Here is a 23,481-nt window from a genome sequence, read left to right on the forward strand (position 1 = left end):
AACTTCAGTTCTAAACTCAAGAGGAAGAAAAGCAGGACCTCATTGCATCTGTTTAAGGAATTTGAGCTGCTAGTACGATGCAAATATGAAAAGGAAAATTATCAGTATTTCTTTTATTCTTTTATTTCTCAATTAATTTCTTAGAGGTACTTCCAATAGCATACAGTTCTTTTCATCCACATTACAAAAAAAGGTCAAATTCAACTACAACAGCTGTAAAGAAAGTCCTTTTTGGGTTGTTCCGGGAAATGGAGCAACTATGTTGTAACAGGAACCTAAGAAAGTTTGATTTGTTTATCCTAGCAAAAAAAAAAATCTGCGAACAGGGGAAAAAACAGTAGGAGGAAGAGACTGTTTAAGCTAAGGACAACCCTGACACACTAAAAATCAAGGAAAAACTAGTTATGAATAAATTTAGGCTGAAAATATTTTTTCAAGTTTTTTTTTAAAAAGTATTTTTGTGTTGCCTAAGTGAGGGTCTAGAACAGCCTTCCAAATCCACAGTAAAAAAAAGGATAGCTTATAAAAGAAAATTATATGATGCCAATAGTAGTGGTAACCTGAACTCGGCAACTGACAGGAGGACCCTTCCAGTCCCTTTGCAAGCAGTATAAACATTCAAGAATAATGACAATACCAAATGTCTAAAAAGCATTTATATTTATTACATTGCAGATTGTAATATATAAAAATAAACTTTGAAAATAAACTGTAGTTACCTGTTTTAATGAAAGGATGCTTTGCTTGCCTCACTATAACAACATGCTTCTAAATGTATAGCTGTATGGCACTCCAAATCCAAGCTCTGACTTTCTGGTTGGGCTCTTTGATGATGTCCCATGTGTGCACCAGCTACCTAAGTTCGCACAAACCTCTGTGAATCAAAACCACAGAAGTACAATACAGCTTTACTCGCATCTCCGCCCCATGCCAAATTCTGAACTTACGCCAATACAACTACATCAGCTTCACCAGTTTATACCAACATATTTGTTCTCCCTCCCAGCCACATAAAAAGGAAATTTGTCTTAAGTTTTACAGTTCACCATTAGTTAGCATTAATGGTCACTCCTGTTCTGCAAGAATATATTGAATACATGAAACTTGACCATAAAGAGTGCTGAGGACTCAGAGAATGAGCCAGAAGGGTATTAAGTACGCTAATAATTCTGTTTCACTTTAGCAGGACCTCTAGCATGACTAAAGTTAAGCATGGGCCTAAATGTTTTTGCTAGGGCAAAGCCAGAATGGACAGTACCATGCATATCAATCACTTGTCTGAAACCACTGATGGTGGCAGTACTTACTTCCTGCCTACTCCAGCATTCTTAGTCCCTGCAAAAAATTAACTATGTGTGTGGGTGGAAAAGGGGAGATCATCTATTTTAAACTATACAGCTTTCACTTCCATTACATTCTAGAAAACTATAATGCTGTTAGAAAAAAATGACATGTTAAGTCATTTTCAGTATGTTAATGGAGGGCATGTTTCTTTCAGCTGTTTCCAAACCCTGGTTTGTTTTTTTTTTTTTTTCATTAAAAGTTTTCAAGGATTTTCTGAAACTGAAAACTGATTTTAAAAATGAAAGACAGGAGAAAAGAACAAGAAAATAGATGAACACTAGTTTTATATATAAAATATATATACACAAATAAAATATACAATCTTATTTGTTTCATTTCTGCAGAATTTTGCTAAAAGGCAGGTTTTATTTATGAAAAGCTGGTTTTAAAGGTGAACAGCATAGGTTAAGCAAGCTAAGGTAGCAGTAGAAGGTCACAAGCAGTCTAGCCATAATCTTACGTTTTAGCACAGAACTGAAGCTACTGACAGGAGTCCTCTACTAGTGATTTCACTGCAGTCTTGCTATAAAAAGTCATTTGAAATGGGAAGGAAAGGGAGACCACTGTAGAGTACGGATGCACACAGAAAGAAATAAAGCCAGAAGTATGCTGGAAAACTGGGCTACAAATTCAGGCAGAACAAGAAAAATGAAAACAATGCAAGAAGAGCCAAGGTTTTGATCCCACCTGCATGTAATACCTAAATGGCACATTAGACAAGGACCAAAATATTCCCCTAGGGAAAAGCAAATGCCTAGTTTTGCTATGGTTCAAGGTAAAAAAGACTTCAGCAACTTCCCTGGAGTTACATTGCCTGGAAAAGTCAGATCCCCGCAATGCAGTCATCAGCTAATCAATGACAAACACTCTAATCAGATCCTGACAGAAGTAACCTATTTAGACCATCTTTCTGCCAAATAATTAATTCTTCTTAACACCTGTATCTATTTAAAAATACCACAAACAATGGTTCTTCCAAATGCTGTACAACACCAACAAACTTCAAATAATTTCTACTTCCTTGTAACATTGGCCCAAATTTGTCATCTCACAGATCATAAATAATTCAGGTACCACTTTGGCACCCTCTTCATAGCTTATCCTATGTCATATTTGATTCCTTTAAGCTCTTATTCAAGCCTCCCACTTTCTGGCCACCTTTCCTATTCTACAAGTGCTCTCCATTTTCTCTTTAAGATTTCTCAGTGGTTTTGGGGTAAAGGAAAACCCAGAACTGAGAGGATTAAGTAGTTTCCAAGTCTCATGGCTGCTTCCATCATCCACAGCAACTTTAGATTATTGTCCCTAAAAAAGTATTACCAGATAGGTACCATGCATGCTCTGAAACAGAAGGTGAGCTGCCATTGATTAGCATTGCCTGAGGTAAGTAAACCCAGACATTAAATGAAATATTGGTAGATAGAAAAAGCTATCCTACATGTCTTCCCCCACCCTCCCAAACACGACTGCTGCCACTTTTATAACTACTACACTTGTCTTCCAAAGACTATTTCCACCTTTCTGCAAAAATCATTTGGGACCAAAGGCTCTTCTAGGGCACCAGAAGCACTATCCAGACTTGACCCCTGTCCTCAGCTGCTGATTCTATTCCACTCTTCTCAGCAAAGCTTGAAGTACATGTAGGAACTGTTCATGCCAAGTGTCAAATCCCCAGCCAACTCCTATTATACTTAACACAGAACCAAAATACAACATGGATATTCCAGCAACTTTTAAAGTAGAAAATATCACATATACAAATTAAAGATATCTACTGACCTCATACCAATACAAGCATGGCAGATGCTGTCAGAATTTGTCAAGTTTATTAAGCATCTCAGTCTATACTAGTATATAGAGCAAGGATATAGAAACTATTTACAAGTGGGAGAGTCCATCTTTTTCAATTATGTGGAACACTTGTGGGATACAGCACATTTGGTATTAACACATTTTTCTTCCAAACTTAAAAGCTTCTATTTGAAAATTACATTAGCTCTTAGGAGCAAATTAAAAACTAGCTGCAGTTCAAGATGAACCTAGCTGATTCTTTCAATCAGAAACCAACAATGCTTCAGTTCCACTAAAGTTCAGCTTTCTAGCCTTTTCTTTTAAATACACAATGGTGGCAAATTTAGATTTTTCAAAGATAAAGAAAGATAAATAACTATAGTTCTGCTGATTATGAGAGGTTCAGACAGAATCACCTCACACAAAAACTTAGCAAGCATATTTGGGAAACAGTTTGTAGCCCTAGAAAAATCAAGGCCTTCACATTACAGGCCAATTGGTCTCACATTATTTGAAGTGCAGTATCTCAGCAAATGTTGGTCTTCGAGTACATGGCAAATCCTTTTTCTTTGGTTTGACTAACTCCAAACTTTTTTTGTTGTTGTCAGTACTGTGCACTGATTCACCTGCTCCTCGAGTATTTCACTGGCTAAAGAATGGCATGGTTTCTTTGTGTTTCTTTTGGAATGTTCCCACAATGATCACTTCTCCTTTCCCTCCTTGCATCGTCCCACAACACATCCTTTTACTACCTCAGCAACTATATGGTACTTGTCATCACCTTCAAGGGCTCACTTCAGCCTATTCTTACCCCAGCTACTACTGTGAACAACTGAAAGATCAGTATCTTCTTCACACTGCCTTGAATATTACTATTGCTCCTTCACTTCCTAACCACACTTAAAGTGGCATCAATGCTTTCTCCTATAATTTCCTGATACCAGGTAAGAACTTCCTATAAACATCTATGAATGTTCTCTTTCAGCAAACAAAACCTCCTCTTGCCAGAATGCCACACAAAAACATTGACTGGGGGGTGAACTGACTGCTGAGTAGCGTGACAACCAATACCTCTGTTCCTCTGCAAGTCAGTTATACATTTGTATCCATCTTAAACTGTAAATTCCTTTTGAAGAGAACTGTGTCTGGTACAAAGAGATCATCACCTATAACAGTAACATGAAAGAACACACACACTCAAAAGGTATACATCTACTTCACTTCGCTTTTTCAGGAACGTGTCAAAGCAGAGATTTTTACATAAATAGCTTGCCCTCTTCTACATCCTTAGAAACCTTCAGTTCCTGCTTAGATTAGATTGTTAGAGATACATGTTTGTCTCTTGATAGCAGATAGACTGATTTACCCTTCAGTGAATCGCAAAACACATTCAGTTACATAGGCCATAAATGTATGCTAGAGAGAGGAAGCAGGTTAAAAAAAAATGGAATTAAGGGATGCCTCTGTGGCTGGACTTCCCTTTGGCTACCACGGAAACATAAGGATGTGTCATCATCCATATGTATCATGGCAGAAAACCAGAGAACAATCTGTGAACCACTAGTCCCTGAAAAAAACAACCAAACAAATAGCTATAGGTGCCTTTTGACTTATCTATATTTTCATATGAATTAGAAAGATTCTGAATTGCAACCAGCTTTGTCTTTTTGTGCCAGCATTCATGTCAAAATTATAGCAGGATGAATCTGGGAACTTCAGTTATTTAATGTGTTAAGGCAACGAACTAGGAAGAAGGATAACATTAGACTGTGTGAGAAGTGACACAGAAAATCATCTTCTCAAGCTACAAAAAGTGCAGCACACATGGTTATGCAAGCCATTTGTAGGGCAGCTTCTTCAATGAACAGCTTCATGGGCCTGTACAATTCTGCTTGTGAAGGGAGTTTCTCTGTTTGTCTCCCATTGTCCTGGATCACTCAAAAAAGTTAGCTGCAGAACTGAAGGAAACTATTATTGCTTTAACTACCAAGAGTTGATTTTGACATGTGTACATTACTACTTATTCACACCGAAGATGTGTTGCAAAGGTCCTCCCTATGTTTCTTACGTCTTAACAAGCACCGCATTGCTTTCCTTTTCTTAGAGTTCCATACTGGCTTTTATTACATAGTTCCTATCAGCTGGATAGCGTACCAAATCAGTTGTATTTTCACTGTTGGCTTCTTTGAGAACAAACTCTTTCCCATCTCCAGGCCACTTCAGATATCTTTCACTACTCTGCTCTTATCTGCCATTTCGTAAAAAGTTGAGATAAGCCTCCAATCTATGTGAAGTTAAGTGGTTTTGAAAATTTTGTATGAAATGTAGAACAGACACTTTCAAGAGCTCATGTTTGTTTGACATCATGCAGTTACATAGCCAAACTACTGAAAATGACATACATCTTCCAGTGGCATAAATTATAAACAGTATCACATATATCTTTATTTAAAAAAATGCCAGGCTATATATATATATATATATATGCATATTTCACAAAATATGCATTACTGTCATACTTTCACATATCTTCCTTAATCTCATTCATTTAATCTTCTCTTTCATGTGCTGGATATAAGATGCCCAAGAAATATGTATTTTTGCATGTATTTTGCCAACAGGTAGGAGCAGGCTGTAATCTTCTCCTTGGGGTACATTCATTTGCAAATACAGACCAGCAGCAACAAAATATATTTTTCCTTGCAAATCAGGAACAGACTGACTTCTAATCAATATCCACTCTTAATGAATCCTATTGATATACCCAGGCAATGCCATGATAGATCATCATCCACTCCACACAGGATTTTTGCCAATACTTGAGCACACAACCAGTCTCACTCAGTATCAGCTCATGGCCATCTTCTAGTTGACGCCAACATGCATAAAACAGGATCTCAGGAATATAACAGTGTATTCTAGAACAGACAAGCCACCTGCCTGTCACTGTCATCTGTCAGGCTTTGGTTGTGTGGTGATGATAGATAACCACGTATTTTTATTGCCAAATCTGGTCAAACAGACTTCTCTTTATTGCTGTTGTCAGGCTACTCTAACTACTGTATCACAGGAAGCTATGACTTCTTGACCCCAATTAACACATTCATTATTCATCAAAGTACACTTTTCATTTGCTTCCCTTAGGAACAGCAGAGTATCACTGTAGGATCTTTCAATACAACCTCACCCCCTTAATACACTCGGGATTTGCTGACAAGTAACAGCTACTCATTCTCCTGAGTGAAGTTCATATTAATAGGACTGTATGGTGAATCATGAGATGGTATTAAATCATGCCTCCTGCCTGTATAAATACATCATTCAAGCACCCCACTATGCCAAATGCAATGGTTTGATTGCAGAAACCAGCATAGGGTAGGTATCCCAAGTGAGCAGGGTGCCCTGGAGAAATAACTTATTCAACCCCCAAAATAATAAAGACCCTACATGTCTTTAAAGGGATCAGTGGGAATTTCTGTTCACAACTGACAAGTTATATATCCTCCAGAGATAAAATATCAAGACTTGAAGGCATTAGATGTAATCCAAGCCATAATTCAGCTCTATTCAAGACATCATCAATAGTTTTTAAGTACTGAAGTTTAGCCAAGAACTACAAGCTAGGAGCATCTGAGGCAGGCAGGATTTGGCTGAAAGCATTAGAAGGCACAGTTGATATGAAGTTTGCCTCCAGATCTGAATACCACAAAGTTAAGAAAGCTTTTTCCACTTCATTGCTACTTTATGTCTGAAGTCAATTCAGTCTCATAGGTATCTCCTAATGCAACTGTTTGGAGACACGCTTAATCACATGTTCAGCAATTCAGCCACTGCTCCTAAACTCAGTCTGATGTCTTACAGGTAGCTGCTGTGCATGGCCTACCCAGCCAACAGATTACACAGCATAGGAGTGCCTGCCTTTTCCTGAGATGGGTCAGATCTCTTCTGCCCATAGACTGAGGGTCTGTGACTGAGGCGAGGTCAATGTGAGTGGAACTGCTCTTGTACTCTCTGCAGGCACCTTCCCATACTACTACACAGGAAAACTACTTTGAAAGAATAAAGTTCCCTGGATTAAGCTTCAAACAAACCTTCCTGGTAATACAGTAAAGAGATCTCACCTTAAAGAATCGTATCATGTGTTTTCTTTCCTCCCCTGCCCCAAGACCTCTTAGACAATATTCTACTTATTCATTATATATTCCAATCCTAAATAACTATTCTACCAAACAGATTATTTTCTTCAACGACCACAGGGAATACTGAATTCATGTGAATACTTGATTTCTAATAACCTCTCACAACAACTTCCTCAGGACAATGTAAACCTACAGCAATTGTGCTACTGATCAGAATAATGGAAGAGGATAGAATAAGCACCGAAGAACAGAAAAACCATACACTGTTGTATCAATGCCAGATGGCAAGAGCCTTTCCTGTCATCCACTTAGCAACTTTTTTGCTTTTGGCTAATGTGATTTTATATTAGAAGGGAAAAAAGAAAGGATGGCCTTCATAATCTCACCTTCATTTAGGTTTTAATCAACCTTTGTCAGTGCCCTTGGAAGGCACCAGCAAAGGACTGGTGTAAATTTGCGCAGAGAAGGAGGACAACAGAAGAGGATTATTTCTATTTTTATTGAAATCAGTACTTCAGCTAACTTTAGCTGATATTAAGGCTATTAGCTGGATATGAGTAAGATTTTATTGCTGCAAGAAATAAAATAGAGTAGTCTCCTTCTAAGACCTGAGATGTAGCCAATTCTCCTGCAGTGTAACATAGGAGGATCAGACACCAAATATTTAACTCAAACTCTTTGACTGAGAGCATCTTACCTTTTCTCAAGATTTTTCAATAGTGATTTGTCCCTAACCAGAAAAAAATGCAACCCATGATACTGTTTAGTAAAAAAAGCAAAACACCAAAATGTGTGTTACTGAACACCAGGAACAAATGAAAATAAGAACTGTAATATTGCCCTACAAGTTTTGACTTGTATTGCTCAACAAACACAAACTGCACTGAAAGTTCATATTCTGTTGTTCCCACAGACATAACTTTTGCACATCTGGATTATAAACGCTATTATTGGAACATCTCTTTGGTATTGCAATGACAGAAAAGTGCTACATAGCTGCTTCTACAGAACTGTCAGATTTCAGGATAATTGATGAGTCAACTGGGACTAGTGAATTCTTATAGAAATTATTTTCAAAGGCTTTTATAATTCCCTCAATTTTTTTCTTAATGATAGGTCTCATTCACAGACTGCTTCCTTAGATGCTTGTGTAATCTAGTACTAGTGCATAAGCAATGGAAGTTAACAACTTTTTTTGTTGTTTACTGATCTATTTGGCCATTTGTGGTACTAGTAAAAGAGCTAAATTTCCTGAATTCTTATCCTCTACTGTTCAGCCCACTTGGCTCTTTAAGATCATACAAACAAAATACTGAACAGTTTTATGGAGTTTTGTGCTCCATAGCCCCAATTCCTTGTGAAGCTATGCAAATCACCAGCATCCACCACTATCACCAATCAGACTCCACCTGCTCTAACTCAGCTTCCTTCATAAATCTGTGAAAATAACTTTCCCTTAGAGTTTCCCTAAAGCAGTTTCAAAGTTCATTTTCTGCTGGAAGCGGGCATATACCGCCTGTATCATTTTAGTGCAAATAAGTACTTAAAACTATTCTCAAGCAAAACATACAAGAAAATGATGATGAGAGAAAATGCACATAAACTGTACAATGCATTAATTTTACAGCAAAGCCAAGGATAACATCTTTAGTGGAAGTCAGTAAACTGTGTTGATCTACCCCAGCAGAAATTCTGATCCTGGTTTTCTCTCCCATTAAAATCCATCTCTGCATTGCATACCAGAAAAAAAGCCGTGAATGCTCCATTCCCACACATGCATTTGAAGACACCTGCATGGTTTGTTCAGTTGTATACAAACACATATGTTTGTTTATAAGAAGCAGTTCCTAAGAGACACACCCTACCAAACCATTTAGCAATAAACATTATAGGAAAAAAACAAACAAAACCACAGTTCCCCCCCACCTTGCAGTGCGTTTCTGGAAACACCTTGAAAACAAAGTTCCCTACAAACAGCATTACCCTGGCATTCCTTCATTTTTTAGAAAAAAATATTTAGAAGTTCCTGTTTGAGTTTCCATTTGTCACATTTGTGGAAAGTCAAAACTGCAAGTGTAATCCTCCAAATTTATTGAAGAGCATTTACTGACACTTAAAGGAACAGATCTGAAATCCCTCTTTTATATTCACATCTTTTGCTGCTGAGGCACATAGATAGGTGAGAGGGCAATTATGAAGTATTTCTAACAAGCCCTTGCAGAAAGAAGTGAGGAATTTTCATTCTATCCTAAAAACTGAATGCCATTTTGCAAAATTACATTTAAACGAAGGCCTGGAACATCAGTCCTACATGACTGTTAATAATGCATACTTTTCTGAGTAACTATGCTTGGGGTTTTCCCCCCCCCTTTGAATTCAGTTCTTTATGTATATACAAGGGGTAGTTTAGTTCATATTAAAATGATATTGAACAACTTCATTTCAATGGAATACCTGTGTACATAAGACAACCAGATTACACTAACAGCATTTCAAAGGCCTCGAATGTACACATGTAAGAAAGAGCTATAGATAGCTGTAGCTCTATAATGGTATAGAGTGGCAGCTCAATAGACATTAAAATACTACAAACTCATGTTCTTCCTTAAACATTTTTAATAGGTGACTTTCTGCAATGATAAAAGCTACAGAAAGCCTAATTCTAGGATTTGTTCATCATTAGTGTCTGGAAAATTTTCTCCTACATTTTATTTTTGAGGCCAAAACAATCACATGCTGCGTAGTTGGAAATTTTCAGTCATTTACCTTAGTCCATCCAGAAAGAGTATAGTGGACATCAGTGTTACATAAAGAAAATTAAAACAGTTGACAGGTACATTAAAACAAAACAAAAAAAATTCAAAACAGATAATGAAACAAGCACTCTTTCAACAGGAAATCCATTTGTAGAAGAGTCAAGTTCTACAGTGTTGTCTCCCTGCTCACACAGTACAGCTTCTCTTGCAGGGGAGTACGCACGGTTGTTCTGCCCTGAGTAAGATCTGTCAGAGTAAAAGTAGTCTGAGCATTGCCTTCCCCAACTGATGCTCTGGCAACAGTGTAAACTTTTACTCAAAAATAATTCAAGTTAATTAATACATTTCTGTAATCAGTAAGAGTTCATCAGTAACTGTTTCAGTAATTAATGGAAGGTAATACACATTTCTAATTTTTGTATTAGCATTCACAACTCAAGAGCATTATTTCAATATAAAATGTATGGCAAAATCAATTTAGTAGTAGCAAAACCAACTTAACCCATATATTATAAACCAGAAATTCACTATTAAATAAAAACTGCCTGAGATCATTACGTATTTTTAAATGGAGTAGCATTTATTCAACCAAAATAAAAGATTATTGGTGCAAATACTAGACAACTAATTACATAATACACCTTTACAAAATTACATAATATGGGTGCAGCTTGTTTCCCTGTTTTCTGTTTGAAAAATAGATTGTTTAATAACCCATCAAAGCTATCTGTAAACCAAGGAAACAATAGAGCAGATGTTGACTGTTGTCTTGTGCCTCACAGACATAATTAAATACAATGAAACACTCACCCACCCAAATAATAGAGGACAAACAAACACAAAAATGGTACTCTATAAACATAAACCTCATTTACTGGGCACCTGTCTTATATTAATCTGTGATATTCAAACCAGTGATGAAAATGGAAAAGAGGGTATTTATCTGCCTTCAGACTATAGAACAAACTACAAACAAAAAATTCCTCTCGGTATTAAGTAGCTTTAACTTCTGCAATACTGATTCCCACGTTGTTGACTTTCATAAAGCTAGGAGGGAACCATATTTTCTGTTGTAACAACACCAGGACAGGGCAGTCACATTTTCTGTAAGCAAAAGCTACATGAATCAATGACTCCAAATGATCCAAATAGACTAAAAACACCGTGCCTGCTGTGTAATACAAAGTCTTAAGATTCCCCTGGAAAGCCAGATTCCCTTTAACTGCAAAACATGTTCCCTGTAATTATTTTCTAACACCCACCCCCCCCTCCCTCCCTTGTAAAACAATAATGGAAAGTAAAGATTTCATTCCATAGGTATCAAACCAAGTGTTTACTTTCTATGAGAGTGTCCCATAACATTGTTTAATACTCCTTCACATCAGAAATTAAGAGCTTTTTTTAAAGCCATCCTTCATCTTCATTTCTATAATCAAATGTAGATACATATTTTGTTTAGTAATATCAATATTGATCCACTATTTGAAAAGAATCATTATGTAAATTAATACAAAATTAAGTACCCAATCCTGCAGTTGCTATTAGAAAACAAAGTTTCCAGATTAAAAAAAAACTTTGAAAATTAACACTTATATTTATTGCAAAAGAACATGCAAGCTTATTTTTGCTAATAAAAATTATCTTGATTTTAAAATGATAAATGCTTTAATAAGTGTTGTTAATTTTTTTATTTTAGATAAAGAATACAAAATTGCTTTGTTTATTGCAAGCATATTTTGCCTTTACATTTTATTTAGTTATTTCTAAGAAACAAGACAGAATATAATGTGATCTGCATCTCTTTATGTTGATAAAACCATGCTAGCCTCTTTCCATAGATAACACCATAAAGCATAAATACCAAATGGAAAACAAATGGAAGTATAATGCCACTGTGAAGCAAACCAATCAACCTTAAAGCAGCTGAGATAGATCTCATCCAGTAGTTCATTCATTCTTTATAGAAAAGAAATGAAAATATTCCTAGGTGAATCAGATTAAGGAAAAAAAAAAAACAAACAAAAAAAACCACACCACCCTCAGCAGCTCTGAAAGGTTGTAAAGCACGAAATTCCTTTGATTTATGAAGGCAGCATCCACCGCATTGAGCAAAACAACTCAGCATGCTGGGACCCTTTTACCTGAAATTCCTTTATTAACACAACCTGGCTCTGCTAGTGAACAAAAGCAGTGGTGCGGTGTGTATAAATCATTAATACTATGCCGTGCAATGGCTGAATTTCCTGTGTGAGCTGGAAAGCCTTCCTGCACAACAGGGATTTTGGGGTTGGAATTGGCTGCTATGAAATGTACTTCATCATTCTCCGTGTTTGACGCTTCCCAATAGCTTTGTACTTTTCCTCTCCTTTTTCTCCCCCAAGCCCAGCAACTGCAATAGAAATTTATTGGATTTTATGTCTGCAAATAAAGGAAGATAAAAGAAGGAAAGAAGCAAGCAAGCCCATTTAGAAGTAGAATCCTTTCCCCTTGATTTAAAGGCAGGTTGTGTTTAAATGAAATCTACTACTAATGAATAAATTTTAAATTTTTTAAATGTTTAGTTTACCACTTTAAACTGAAAAAAAACTGAAAAAAACTACTGAAAGTGGGGTTACTATTAAAAAAAAAAATTAAAAAAAATCAACTGTCACTGAAAAGGTGACTTCTCTCCAAATGAAGTAATTTTCCATTGGAGCTTTTTTTTTTTTTTTTTTTTTTTAAAAGCAGGCAGAAAGAAGGGCAATGTCTGGGCACGAGGAACTCCTGAAGTTAGCTCTATCAGTGTTTTTACTTTAGGTGTACCAAAAATCTTTCCACAGACCAACAGGCAATTTCATGTCTATGTGCTAAGCATGGTATTCTAAATGGAGCTGGAAAAGATGGTAGCAGTGGGAAAGGAAAAATAAACCAAAGCTCTTGGAATTGCAATTTCTGAACACTCGCTGTATTTTTGCAGTGACACATGCTAAACTTGGAGAAGGAACATCAAAACTACTTATCTTGCCTCTGAAGTACATGCAATACAACAACAACAAAGTTGAATGTTTTTTCAAACTTTGAAATTAAATACCAAGTAGTCTTTATAAAACAATCTGCACTAAAATATTCCTTTGGGGGCTAGACTTAGAAAAACTTAAGAGTATGACAGAAAGAGAGTAATGCTGAAAAAGTCTCAAACCATATGCTACCCATCAGGAAAAGTGACACACATTATAAAGGTAACTAAGGATACAATCAGTCTTTCAGCTAGGCCAGAGCATGATTCCAAATGTATCAAGCATCAGTACCACCGACAAACGAATTTATCGCCATCTAAGCAGTAAATATTTAAGACACTTGGAATGCAGTTTTGCAAAAGTGAATGAGCTAAAGTCAGAATAGGGGAACATTCCAGTGTGCCATTTTACACTTATGCAGCCATCCAGCAGACTAAATATTACAAGACTAAGCCTGCAATGCATGCAGAAGTCCCTCTGCATTACACAATAATGACATTCTGAACGGAAATAAATGAAGCCCCTGCAGTGCTATTTTGTCAGCTTTTGAAAGTAAATAACTTCGCTTCTGACAAGAGAGAGACATTTTTTTCCTCCTCCTGCCATAGAGCATTAATTGAGCTATGCAGCCATGTAACATCCCAGAGATAGGACTAATACATGACAAGGAAAAAAAGCTTAAGAAAGGAGGGGACACCCATTGAATATATGGGCTGTCTGACTTCTTTTCACCCCCAAATTTTCACTCTAGCTCTGTTTTGACAAGATCTTATTCTCTGGGAGAACTTTTAACAGGTTTTTTGTCTCCCTCTGTAATGCTTACTGAAACTTATTTCAAACAAACACTTTAAATTCACACTGTCTTGTGAAAGATGGTGCCGTTATGAAAACATAAGCTTATATTTTAAAACTCCTTATCACTCCTTGACTGTGAAGAAAGTTTCATGCCCACAATGAATACCTGTAATTAACTATTTAATTTATAGAAGGCTTACTGGCCACAGTAGAGATAATGAAGATAGCTATAAAAGAAGAGGCTATGAGAAGCAAAACCAAAGCAGCAGTCTTCAAAATTACATAATAATAATAATAATAAAAATGTTAGTGCAAGTCAGCAAGGAGTTGAGGCAAGGCATGTCCTAAGTATATACACACCTCACGAATATATATGAGATGATACTATTAAATCTATGCACAGTTACAAAAAAAGGCATATTCAAGATGTTACAAATAGGAAGACCAACAATTTTTGGTGTGTTTTGATATAAAGTGTCAAAAGGTAAATTTAAAAAATGGTCTAAGATGAAAGCACTTGCATTCTTATTCATGAGCATCTGAATGTCTTTACTATTTCAATTCGAAAGTACCACACACTTTCTTTCCGTATCTGAGGGGAAAAAATAAAAATCAGTGACTCACTGAACAAAAAATAATCCACTGAATGCTTCAGTTCTTACTACAGTATCTAATTTTGATTCTGCATGTGTTCAACACAACGAGAAAGAGCAGGATCAAAACACAGTGAGATCTCTCCACAGCTGGCGCCTGCTATAGTGCAAAAGACCAAAGGCCCAACTACAACTAGTCAGGATACTATAGACATTAGATATGCTATTTTCTCTAATTAAATTCACTGGGCTGCTGCACTGACAGTGTAGGAGGGGAAGCAAAATGTAAAAGAAGTCAATGGTGTTACACTAGGCAACTCAGGTAAATGAGCAATGCTAGCAAAGAAATGACAGGAGTTCCTCAGGAGAGCTCTTGTACTACACATCACACTTTAAAACTGATAAATCAATTGCACATACACCTTTAAAAGGCAGGAAAGCTTAAAGGATTCTTAGATGGTGTTGACTTCTCCTTTCCACTAACATTATTCTAACTGTATAAAGCAAGGTGATAAATTCTAGTGTCACAATTTCACCACTTTCATTTATACGACTTATTAAATACTTCAAAAATGTTTTAAACAGAATATTAACATGACGATAGTATTTATTACCAGTTCAGAAATACACACATTGAAAAACAAAAAAAACTTTAGTTTAGCATTGCATGGCTACTGGTCCAAAAATCTAAACAAACTGAACGAAATATCTGCTAGTTGCCCTGAGAAAAAACCCCACTTACATAACCACCACACACTTTCCTTGGCATAAAATACCACACTAGAAAAGAGCCATCCATATACGTATTTAGCAAATCTAAATGAATAGTGGTAATTTAGAAATAGCTCACAACAGAAAATCCAGCCATCATTTTTCAGCTGAAGTGTTTTAAAATGTTCGAAGAGCCCAGTTATAAAAAACAATGATTCTTAGCCAAAAATATTCACCTGCTTCTGCCACATGGAAGCTCCTTTGCAACTGCTCTTGCTTTTGTATCCCAAAGCAGCAAATAACCTTCTTAACTGATTCTGGTTGGTTGGGGGGGTGTGCGTGTTTGGGGTTTGGTGGTTTTTTGGTTTGGGTTTTTTTGTGTGTGTTGGGGAGGGGTGGTGGTGGTTGTTCTAGTATTTAGAGAGGGGAGTACTTAACTAAAGGACCTCCTCTCGCTATTGTGAGGAGAGACTGACCTTGTTTGACAACACTGTAGTTAAATGCCCCAAACTAGCTCTTATTCAGAATGAATAGTGCTATAGCACTTGATCTCTAAGCCACTTCTCATTAGTCTCTGGAAAACAACAAAACAGCTCTTGGGAGACAAAAGGTATGTAAACATGTAAATTCGTCTTGAATCAGAGGTGAAGTCTCAAATACCAGTTTCAAAGTTTATTGGTGAATACCAAATGATCTTATTTACCCTACTTAGGATAAACAGCACATCAAGACATCATCCCTTACTTCTGCATTAACAGTACTTCCGGATGCAACAATTACACTCCCACCTTTTGGGGTCTGTTTCATTCACACACTAAAATTCCCTAAGAGGGCCACACTGCCCCCTTAGGTGCAAAAGCATCCACATGATACTGTTTGTAGCATGGTAATTCCTTTTCTTGTTTTAACAGACTACTATAATTTATTTGACAAAGTACAGTTTTTTACTCTACACATATGAATAAACAAGCACTATGTTTCTCTTGGGGCACTGAAGCTGGTTAAATGAATCAGAAAACCCTGAAAAGATTGCCTACCCTCAGTCCATCAGCTACTGGACAATTATTCAAGGCCCAGCTGTAAGAAAAACAGATGGTGAGTGAGCATTAGTAACGTGGACTTCTTTTCACTCATGCAGTCATAAGCAGAGGTTGTATGTTCTCACATGAAAATTGCCATGAAATAGCAGACTGAGGAACAAAATTGTGCAAAGACTCCAATTTGTAAGCTAACAGATGCTTAAAATTTTCATGAGCTAAAGTCAGATTAACTGATTTTACAGGAGAGCCACAGAGTAAGTTCTATAAATGGACTATGTAAAGAAAGGCAGTGTTCTCATGATAGGTTTAAAACAGTGTCATCATAGAACACCAGTTATTGAATTCAGCTAACATACCCGATCCTTTGAGGACTTACTAAGGCATAAAATGCAAAAGACACATACTTAGAACCGTAACTGCAATGGTGGCATTCAGCAATTGATGTGCTTGTGCTCTATAAAAAAGGTAAACTCTATCCAGGAATTGATCGTCCATTTTAGTTCTTTACACAATTTTAGCACAACGATAATCTGTTCTAATCCTTATTCCATTATTGACACTATTGACTACACCAACTGAAAATGCTAGAAAATAAATCAACATTGCATTAAGCCATGAAGAAAGAATGTGATAAAAAGTCTTTCAGACTCCTATAAATCATCAGATCCAGAAGCATGACATAAGTAACTGAGTGGGGAATTCAGCTTTTCTCCATAGTCATAATGCTTAAGGCCCAAATAAAATTACACTAATTTACCATGTAAGCACTAATGGAATAGCTGGGGTAGAGATGGAGGGTTTGTTGGTTTTTGCTTTGTTTTCATGGTGGATTCTTTTCATCATTGATACAAGAGCTGTACCGTGAACTACTCTCTTGTTAAAGACAAAAAAGGTTGATATTGAAGTTTCAGTTCAATTGTTTTCGATCTGTGAATGTCCACTATGAGCAATTGCTCCATTTAAGAGGAATTACCCTTTGTACAAACCACTTCACTATTTAAAACAAAGCACATCTTTCATCATTAAACAGAAAAAAAAAAAATTACCAATTTTAAAATAATGACAGCAGCACTGTACACTATGATATGGAATATTATGTGATGTTTCAAAACAACAGTTGACTGTTACTTTACTCAGAAAATACCAACTAAATAACCCTATGTCCAGGCAAATCTATATCATAGGGAAATACCAGCTAAGAACTAAGCCTCCCTTTATATCCGCTAAATCCCAATTTACAGGCAGTCAAAATTTTGTTGCAAAAATTACTTCATGCTAGCATTCGATATAAGCTTGTGGTCAGAAATTATTTCTTGCATTGATGTGTCTTATTAAGGAGGAGAAGAGAAAATAGATGTATTTAGCTGTTTCTAACACCATAAAATATTACCAAATGATAGGGTGCACTACAAATCCAAGTACCCTTTTCCTGTATCTTTAAATATTGACACTAGGTAAAATTCTAACCCAAATGAATCTACACTTTTCCCAATTGTCCCTATCTTTATAATGACGCAGTAAAAACTTCCAAATCAAAACCACCTATCCTTCTTCTGTTCATTGCTGCCACTGATACAGTCATTTTGGTTTTAAAGTTGTTTGAAAACTCTTTCTGGATTTCTAAAGTTAAAAGCATCTTAGTAAGAGAACATCCAAATAATTTCAGACCATTTCAAATAGCTTAAATAACTTGGAAGTATCCTTCAGTTTTTATTGGCTTTTTCAAGTGAATGTCTTATTGACAGTTGATCTATAATGTGAACTAGGCCTCTGTACTTTGTTTATTTTCAACTTTATTTTCAACAGTTAAGCTTTAAATGTTTTTAGGTAAAGCATCCTGGATGCATGAACCATTTTAAAAAAAAAAAATTCAGTTCCTCACTTAGCTCTTAAAACATTATATATGTGCGTAATCTGGAAGATATCAGAGCAAATACTTAAGTTTCTAACACTGGACAAAGTACTAGAGCACTTCTGTGGGTACACTGTGGAAAACAATTTATCCATTTATACTAACAAACTGACCAAGCGGTGTTAGCTTAGCAAATAAATAACAACCAATTTTAAATGGTTACCAAAACACAGATTTTTCCCAAATGATTAATACAGCTCTACAGAAAACAATCATCCTCATGGCTACATAAATATTTATTGACAGGAAGACTGGTTTGCCCATCTTGAGAAGAATGTATTGCCTTTTCTAGTCTTTTAGGAAAGACATATAAAAACTTACATGTGACAGAATACTAGCATATTTAGCAGATACACACAGAAATAGAGAATAATTTTTTTCATAGATTTTAAATAGATAGTAAAGTTTAACAACTGAGAGCTCAGTTGTAATACAGATGTCTGAATTCATTTTAATTGAGGTGCAAGTGAGCAGACACATCTAAAGTGCAATTTTTAGAGAAAAAAATACTCAATAGGTTCACATAACATCTATATACTGCTGGTTACACAGTCCATAGGCAGGGGGGAATCACTAGTTATTAAGTTCCCAGATAAAGCTTTTAGGTTACTGGTATTTAAGATCAATAGACAACTTTATAGAGTGAGAAAAACATTTACAGTTTCACTGAAATAGTGATATTTGCACTAAGCATATAAAACAGGTATTTTTGTAGGTTTGCTAGAAATTATCAGATATGGGAAAAGTAGAAAAAAAAAAACCAAGTAGACTGTCATGGTAAAACTTTATTAATGTTTTTCAAAAATACAAACCACTTCTTAACCTTTCCTATTTAAACCAGAACCATGTTACGTTAGCTTTGCAGGTAATGTCACCACAGAACTATCTTTCTGCCTGAATAATTTTGAGATAAAGTAACATTGTTTCTAAAGAAATACTTAACCAAATACATAAAATAATAAATAATATCTGAAATAAGATAATCATCTGATTCTCTAGGAATCCAGAGTAACTAAAATGCCAACCAGCAATCAAAAGAAGCAACAAGCACAGAATTTTGAACCTGCCACAATTATCATCAGGAATTCAGATGACTTTTTAACTTATATATAATTGTGATCAGTAGAGGCAGAATGATTCTAAACTGCCAATAGGATTAACCAGACAAGAAAGCCAACACTTTAAAAAAAAAAAAAAAAAAAGAAAAAAAGTAGATACTTTCAGTGTGGCAGTTAATCCACTTAAATAGTTAAAAATTATCCACTAGATATAGCACTTTGTAAAGTGCATTACCAATCACTTCTCATCTTTCTCTTAAATGGAATAGATGGAATTGAATTCACTATTTTAAAGTAATCATTATGGTTGCACAGTTTCTTAAACCTTAAAGCAGTGCCATACTATAGATGTGTTTGCATAATGATACTGCAATAGCTCACACAGGAAGGTTATTATAGCACCTAACCTCATCTTTACGTTATCCTTTATCAGCTCCTTGTGTGGCCATGTTGACCTCTCACCTTAATTCACATTTTTCCTTTCAAAAGCTGGATCTTTAACATACAAATTGTTGTTTGGCAAACTCAAAGGAACAAATCCAGAAAAAGGCAGGAGTACATTTTGTATACAACCAGTAAGTGCACAAGTCACACTGGATCATTAAAGCTGATCTATAAATGTCATTTCCAAAATGTATCCAGAATACAGAACTACTAAGAACATACATTATAGTTGTGACATGCAATTTCTTTTAATATTAAATACATCTTATTTATCTGATGCAAATTTTAATTGCAGACATATGAATCCCTCCCACATACATGTATAATCTAGGGCGTATACAAGAATCTTTTATTATGCACTCCCATGCTGTAAGTCAGAAATGGTTTATACTACAATATTGAAGAAAAAAAAAGCTACAGAAGGGTTTATATCCTGCAAATACTTGAGTTCTGTTCTTTCAGCAAATAGAAAATGAATATTCTGAAATAAAAATAAGCTTTAAATCTATTTTGCTTAATCTTTAGAAACAAAAAGAAATACTGTAAAACATCTTTCAGGCATTTGTAAATACAGAAATAAAGTTAGAGACTGTTTCATGGAAGTCAATATGCATATAAACTATTGTAGTGGAAGTTGGTAGAAATGCCCCTATTTGTTACAGTAGGCACAAGAATTTTTTCCCCTGAAGTTTCAGCAGAAAGTAACAGAATAAACAGGATTAATCATTTTTGCATAACAACATATTTCTGTCTTGGCTCTGCATACTTACTAGATGACTCTCTATAATGGTGGATTCGGTTATAAAATAAAGAAGTAAAATACAATGATGATTCCAAAATACTAGTTTAAAAAAATAATGTGTTATTATCCAGTTATTTATTTCATGTTATAACAGAGAAAGGGTACCAAATAGTAAATAATTTGAGGAGGGAGAGGGGTGGAAATACTTAAAAACCCTAGAAGCAAAATTTATATGAAATGAATTAAAAAAAAAAAATCTTAAAAATGGACAAAAAATTGGTATCATTTTGCTGGTATCAGAGCATTGTTTTTAAAACCCATTCCAATATACTTCAGTGGTAGAAGTATTAATTCTGCACAGATATAGCTTTATAAATATTTTTTTCTTTTTCCTTTTTTTTGGTGAACTAAAAATCAGCTTGATTTTAATCAGCAGCATGTTTCAACACAGACTTAAAATTCCTGGCTTCAAAAAAGGCTTAAACAAAATTGCCATTGGGCACATTTACATTAGAAGTATAATTTATGCCTGCAAGTGAATAAAGAGCAGTCCTTTATGGCTGAAACTCTGCTACAGTGTCCACGAGAAATGCAGTCAAAGTACTCTGTTAAATATCTATAAACAGCATCAATAAAGACATTGCAAAAAGGCTTGATGCTCTGTTAAAACATATTTTCTACTCACTCTCACCATTCTTAAGTGCAGGCACAACATTCACTCCACACAGTGGGAGACGTTTATACAGTCTATTCACACAAAAAATATCTACGAGATTACAAATCCCCCAAACGATGCTGACAAAGCAGGCACTATAGGAAAAGAAAAAGTTAAGCAAACTTACCTGCTGTAAGTACATAAAAGTCAAGGCACAGGAGAGCTGGGGACACATGCCCACATTCGGCAGTGCCACGCAGGTTGCACCCGTAAGGGGATGCTGCATGGTGTTGCTCTGAAGTCTACGTAGAACAAGTGAGGGGGCTTGCATGCAAGCACGTTTGCCCTATCTTGTCACTACGGGTTTTTCCTTTTGATTATTTAAGAAACCGTATTTCTTGAATGCCTTTTTTTCCCCAGCACTAGATCCCTACATTCATCAGCTAAGGCAACTTGGTAGATTTAAACTACGAATTTTTAACAGAGAGGAAAAAAAGAAGACACAGCCTGCAGCCTATTGATGAGCAAATGGAACTTCCTCAATGACAGAGAGAGCTGAAGCTTGTCTCACAACAGTAGCTGCTGACTAGTCGAGAGAGAGAGATTGACTCAGTGAGGCTCAGTCGGCTGGTGCTGATGCTGCACAGCTTCTCATTTGTCAAATGGGTCCTAGGGCAGGGTCTTTACCACTTACCAAAATTCAAATACTGCATTTTAAAAATCCCTAGAGAGGATAGGGAAGGAGAGAAAGTGAGCACGCTGCATCACAGGCATCCATGAGATCTGGGCAATTAGTGTCATTGCCCAGCTGGGACTGAATGCCTGTTATGATTCTGCACGCACACATACACACTCACACACACACTTTTTTTTTCCCCCTCCCAGGACTCACACCTGACATAAAAAGGGCTTTCCCCTTCTAAGAACAAAAGTATGAAGCACAAAGTGGGGAAGGGAAAGAATCTTGGCTAGTCAAGAGGATTCCAGCAAATATCCAGTGCTATCAGTAAATGAGCTTTTTAAAAATACAAATTAATTTTATATCTACGTTTCATTCACCATCTAGCTTCCCAGAGAAGCCTATAAAAGCATTACAGTGAAACTGTGAAATATCTGTGTAGCCACTGCAGCAGAAACACTAGGAATGAAATAAAATTCTGTGGCACACTGTGTCTACTTTACTGGGGGGAGGGGAGCAGGCTTGGATAAAGACCGTATCTTAAAATTGGTCTAAAACCCATCCCATCTAAAATTACAAATTTAGTTGACAGCTAGTCAATCTATTATAAAGGACTGCCCTATTAGGTTACATGGAAAAATTATATTTGCAATTTTCAGAATTTAAGGTTTACTTTTTACTTTGAGAGTGATACCCCAAAATTAGTATTCCACTCTTGCAGGCTTTTTCTTTCCCCCCCTTTATTTTATGGAGTAATAATTATTCATTAGTAGATCTAGTTAGTCTTTATGTAATAAAGTAGGATGTGACCTGCAAATCAAATAATTTATATTGCAGCTTGTCCTTGAGGTCCTATATTACAGGTCTCTTTTTTTTTCTTAGATACAACTCAAGTATAACAGAAGATACTACTATTTTTAATTAGAGTTTGACAAATGAATTAAATATTAATTCTTCAGGAAAGAAAGTTAAACCTCAAAGCACCACCTGAGGTTTTGAAGGGATTCCTTTTAAAAAGACTCTGCAGAAGATTTTAAAATTACCTATTTTATAGGATATCTAACTCCCACAAAAACACATCTTAGATCAAGAGTTTAACATTAACAACAATAAATAACCCACATACAAGAGAAGTCTATTTCATCAAAACCATAACTGGTTTGATATTATCTACCCTTAAAAACGAATAATAGTCCCCGCTTAACTGGAAACAGATACAAAACACGTCACTGCAACTCAGGCACTGTATTAAAAAAAAAAAAATTCTTTTTCATTTTACATGTGCGCACACATACCTGCACCCACACAAGCTTCAGAGACTGATTTAGATCCACTAAGTCTTCTTCATGCAAAACCCGAAAATTTTCCAGCAGAATCAGTTATTACATAATTTTCTTTCTCAAAAGCAGTCAGTGCAATGAAACCTATGTATTTAGAACTCGGCAATCAACACCAAAACAATCATGCACAAACTTACAATACAGGGATTGGTTTTGGCTTAGGAAGCATCCATGCTTTTGCAGTTTATCATGGACTGATCTACTAGAACAGCCCAGATACAGAACAGCACAGATTACTTTATCACCAAAAGAAAAAAAAAAAATGACCAACCAAACAAAAACCAAACAAACACAACCCAAACCACCAACAAAAACCCCCCACATGCCACAGAGCAAGAGAGAGCAAGGAGGAGGAGAAATGAACCCTCTCTATGCCCTTTCTCCTTTTTTCATTCTTTCTCCCTGCCTTAAGCAGTCTCCTGTTCTGACAGGAGTATGTCATGCTTTTCTTCATTCTTTTTTTTTTTTTCTAGCACAGAAAGGCTG

At 35.9% G+C, this 23,481-nt stretch overlaps 1 protein-coding gene across 25 annotated transcripts in view; it reads right to left on the reverse strand.

The window, feature by feature from the left end:
• The window catches only part of RBFOX1 (RNA binding fox-1 homolog 1), a 1,377,247-nt gene that overhangs the window by 272,478 nt on the left and 1,081,288 nt on the right, over window positions 1-23,481 (reverse strand). Inside the window, exons 1-2 of one of the 25 annotated variants that reach the window (XM_052772621.1) lie at window positions 21,164-21,780; window positions 720-874 (exon numbers count right to left, since the gene is read on the reverse strand). The exons of 20 other annotated variants lie outside the window; for them this stretch is intronic. Coding sequence is in view for 1 of the 5 variants with exons in the window: in XM_052772611.1 (XP_052628571.1) it covers window positions 21,164-21,307 (144 nt within the window). In the remaining 4 variants the exon portion in view is untranslated. Of the gene's footprint in view, window positions 1-719; window positions 875-21,163; window positions 21,781-23,481 lie in introns of those variants that run through there. 4 more of the 25 variants (XM_052772620.1, XM_052772615.1, XM_052772611.1 and 1 more) reach the window with 4 other exon arrangements.

This window comes from Harpia harpyja, chromosome 21, assembly GCF_026419915.1.
Source record: "Harpia harpyja isolate bHarHar1 chromosome 21, bHarHar1 primary haplotype, whole genome shotgun sequence".
NCBI lineage: Eukaryota > Metazoa > Chordata > Aves > Accipitriformes > Accipitridae > Harpia > Harpia harpyja.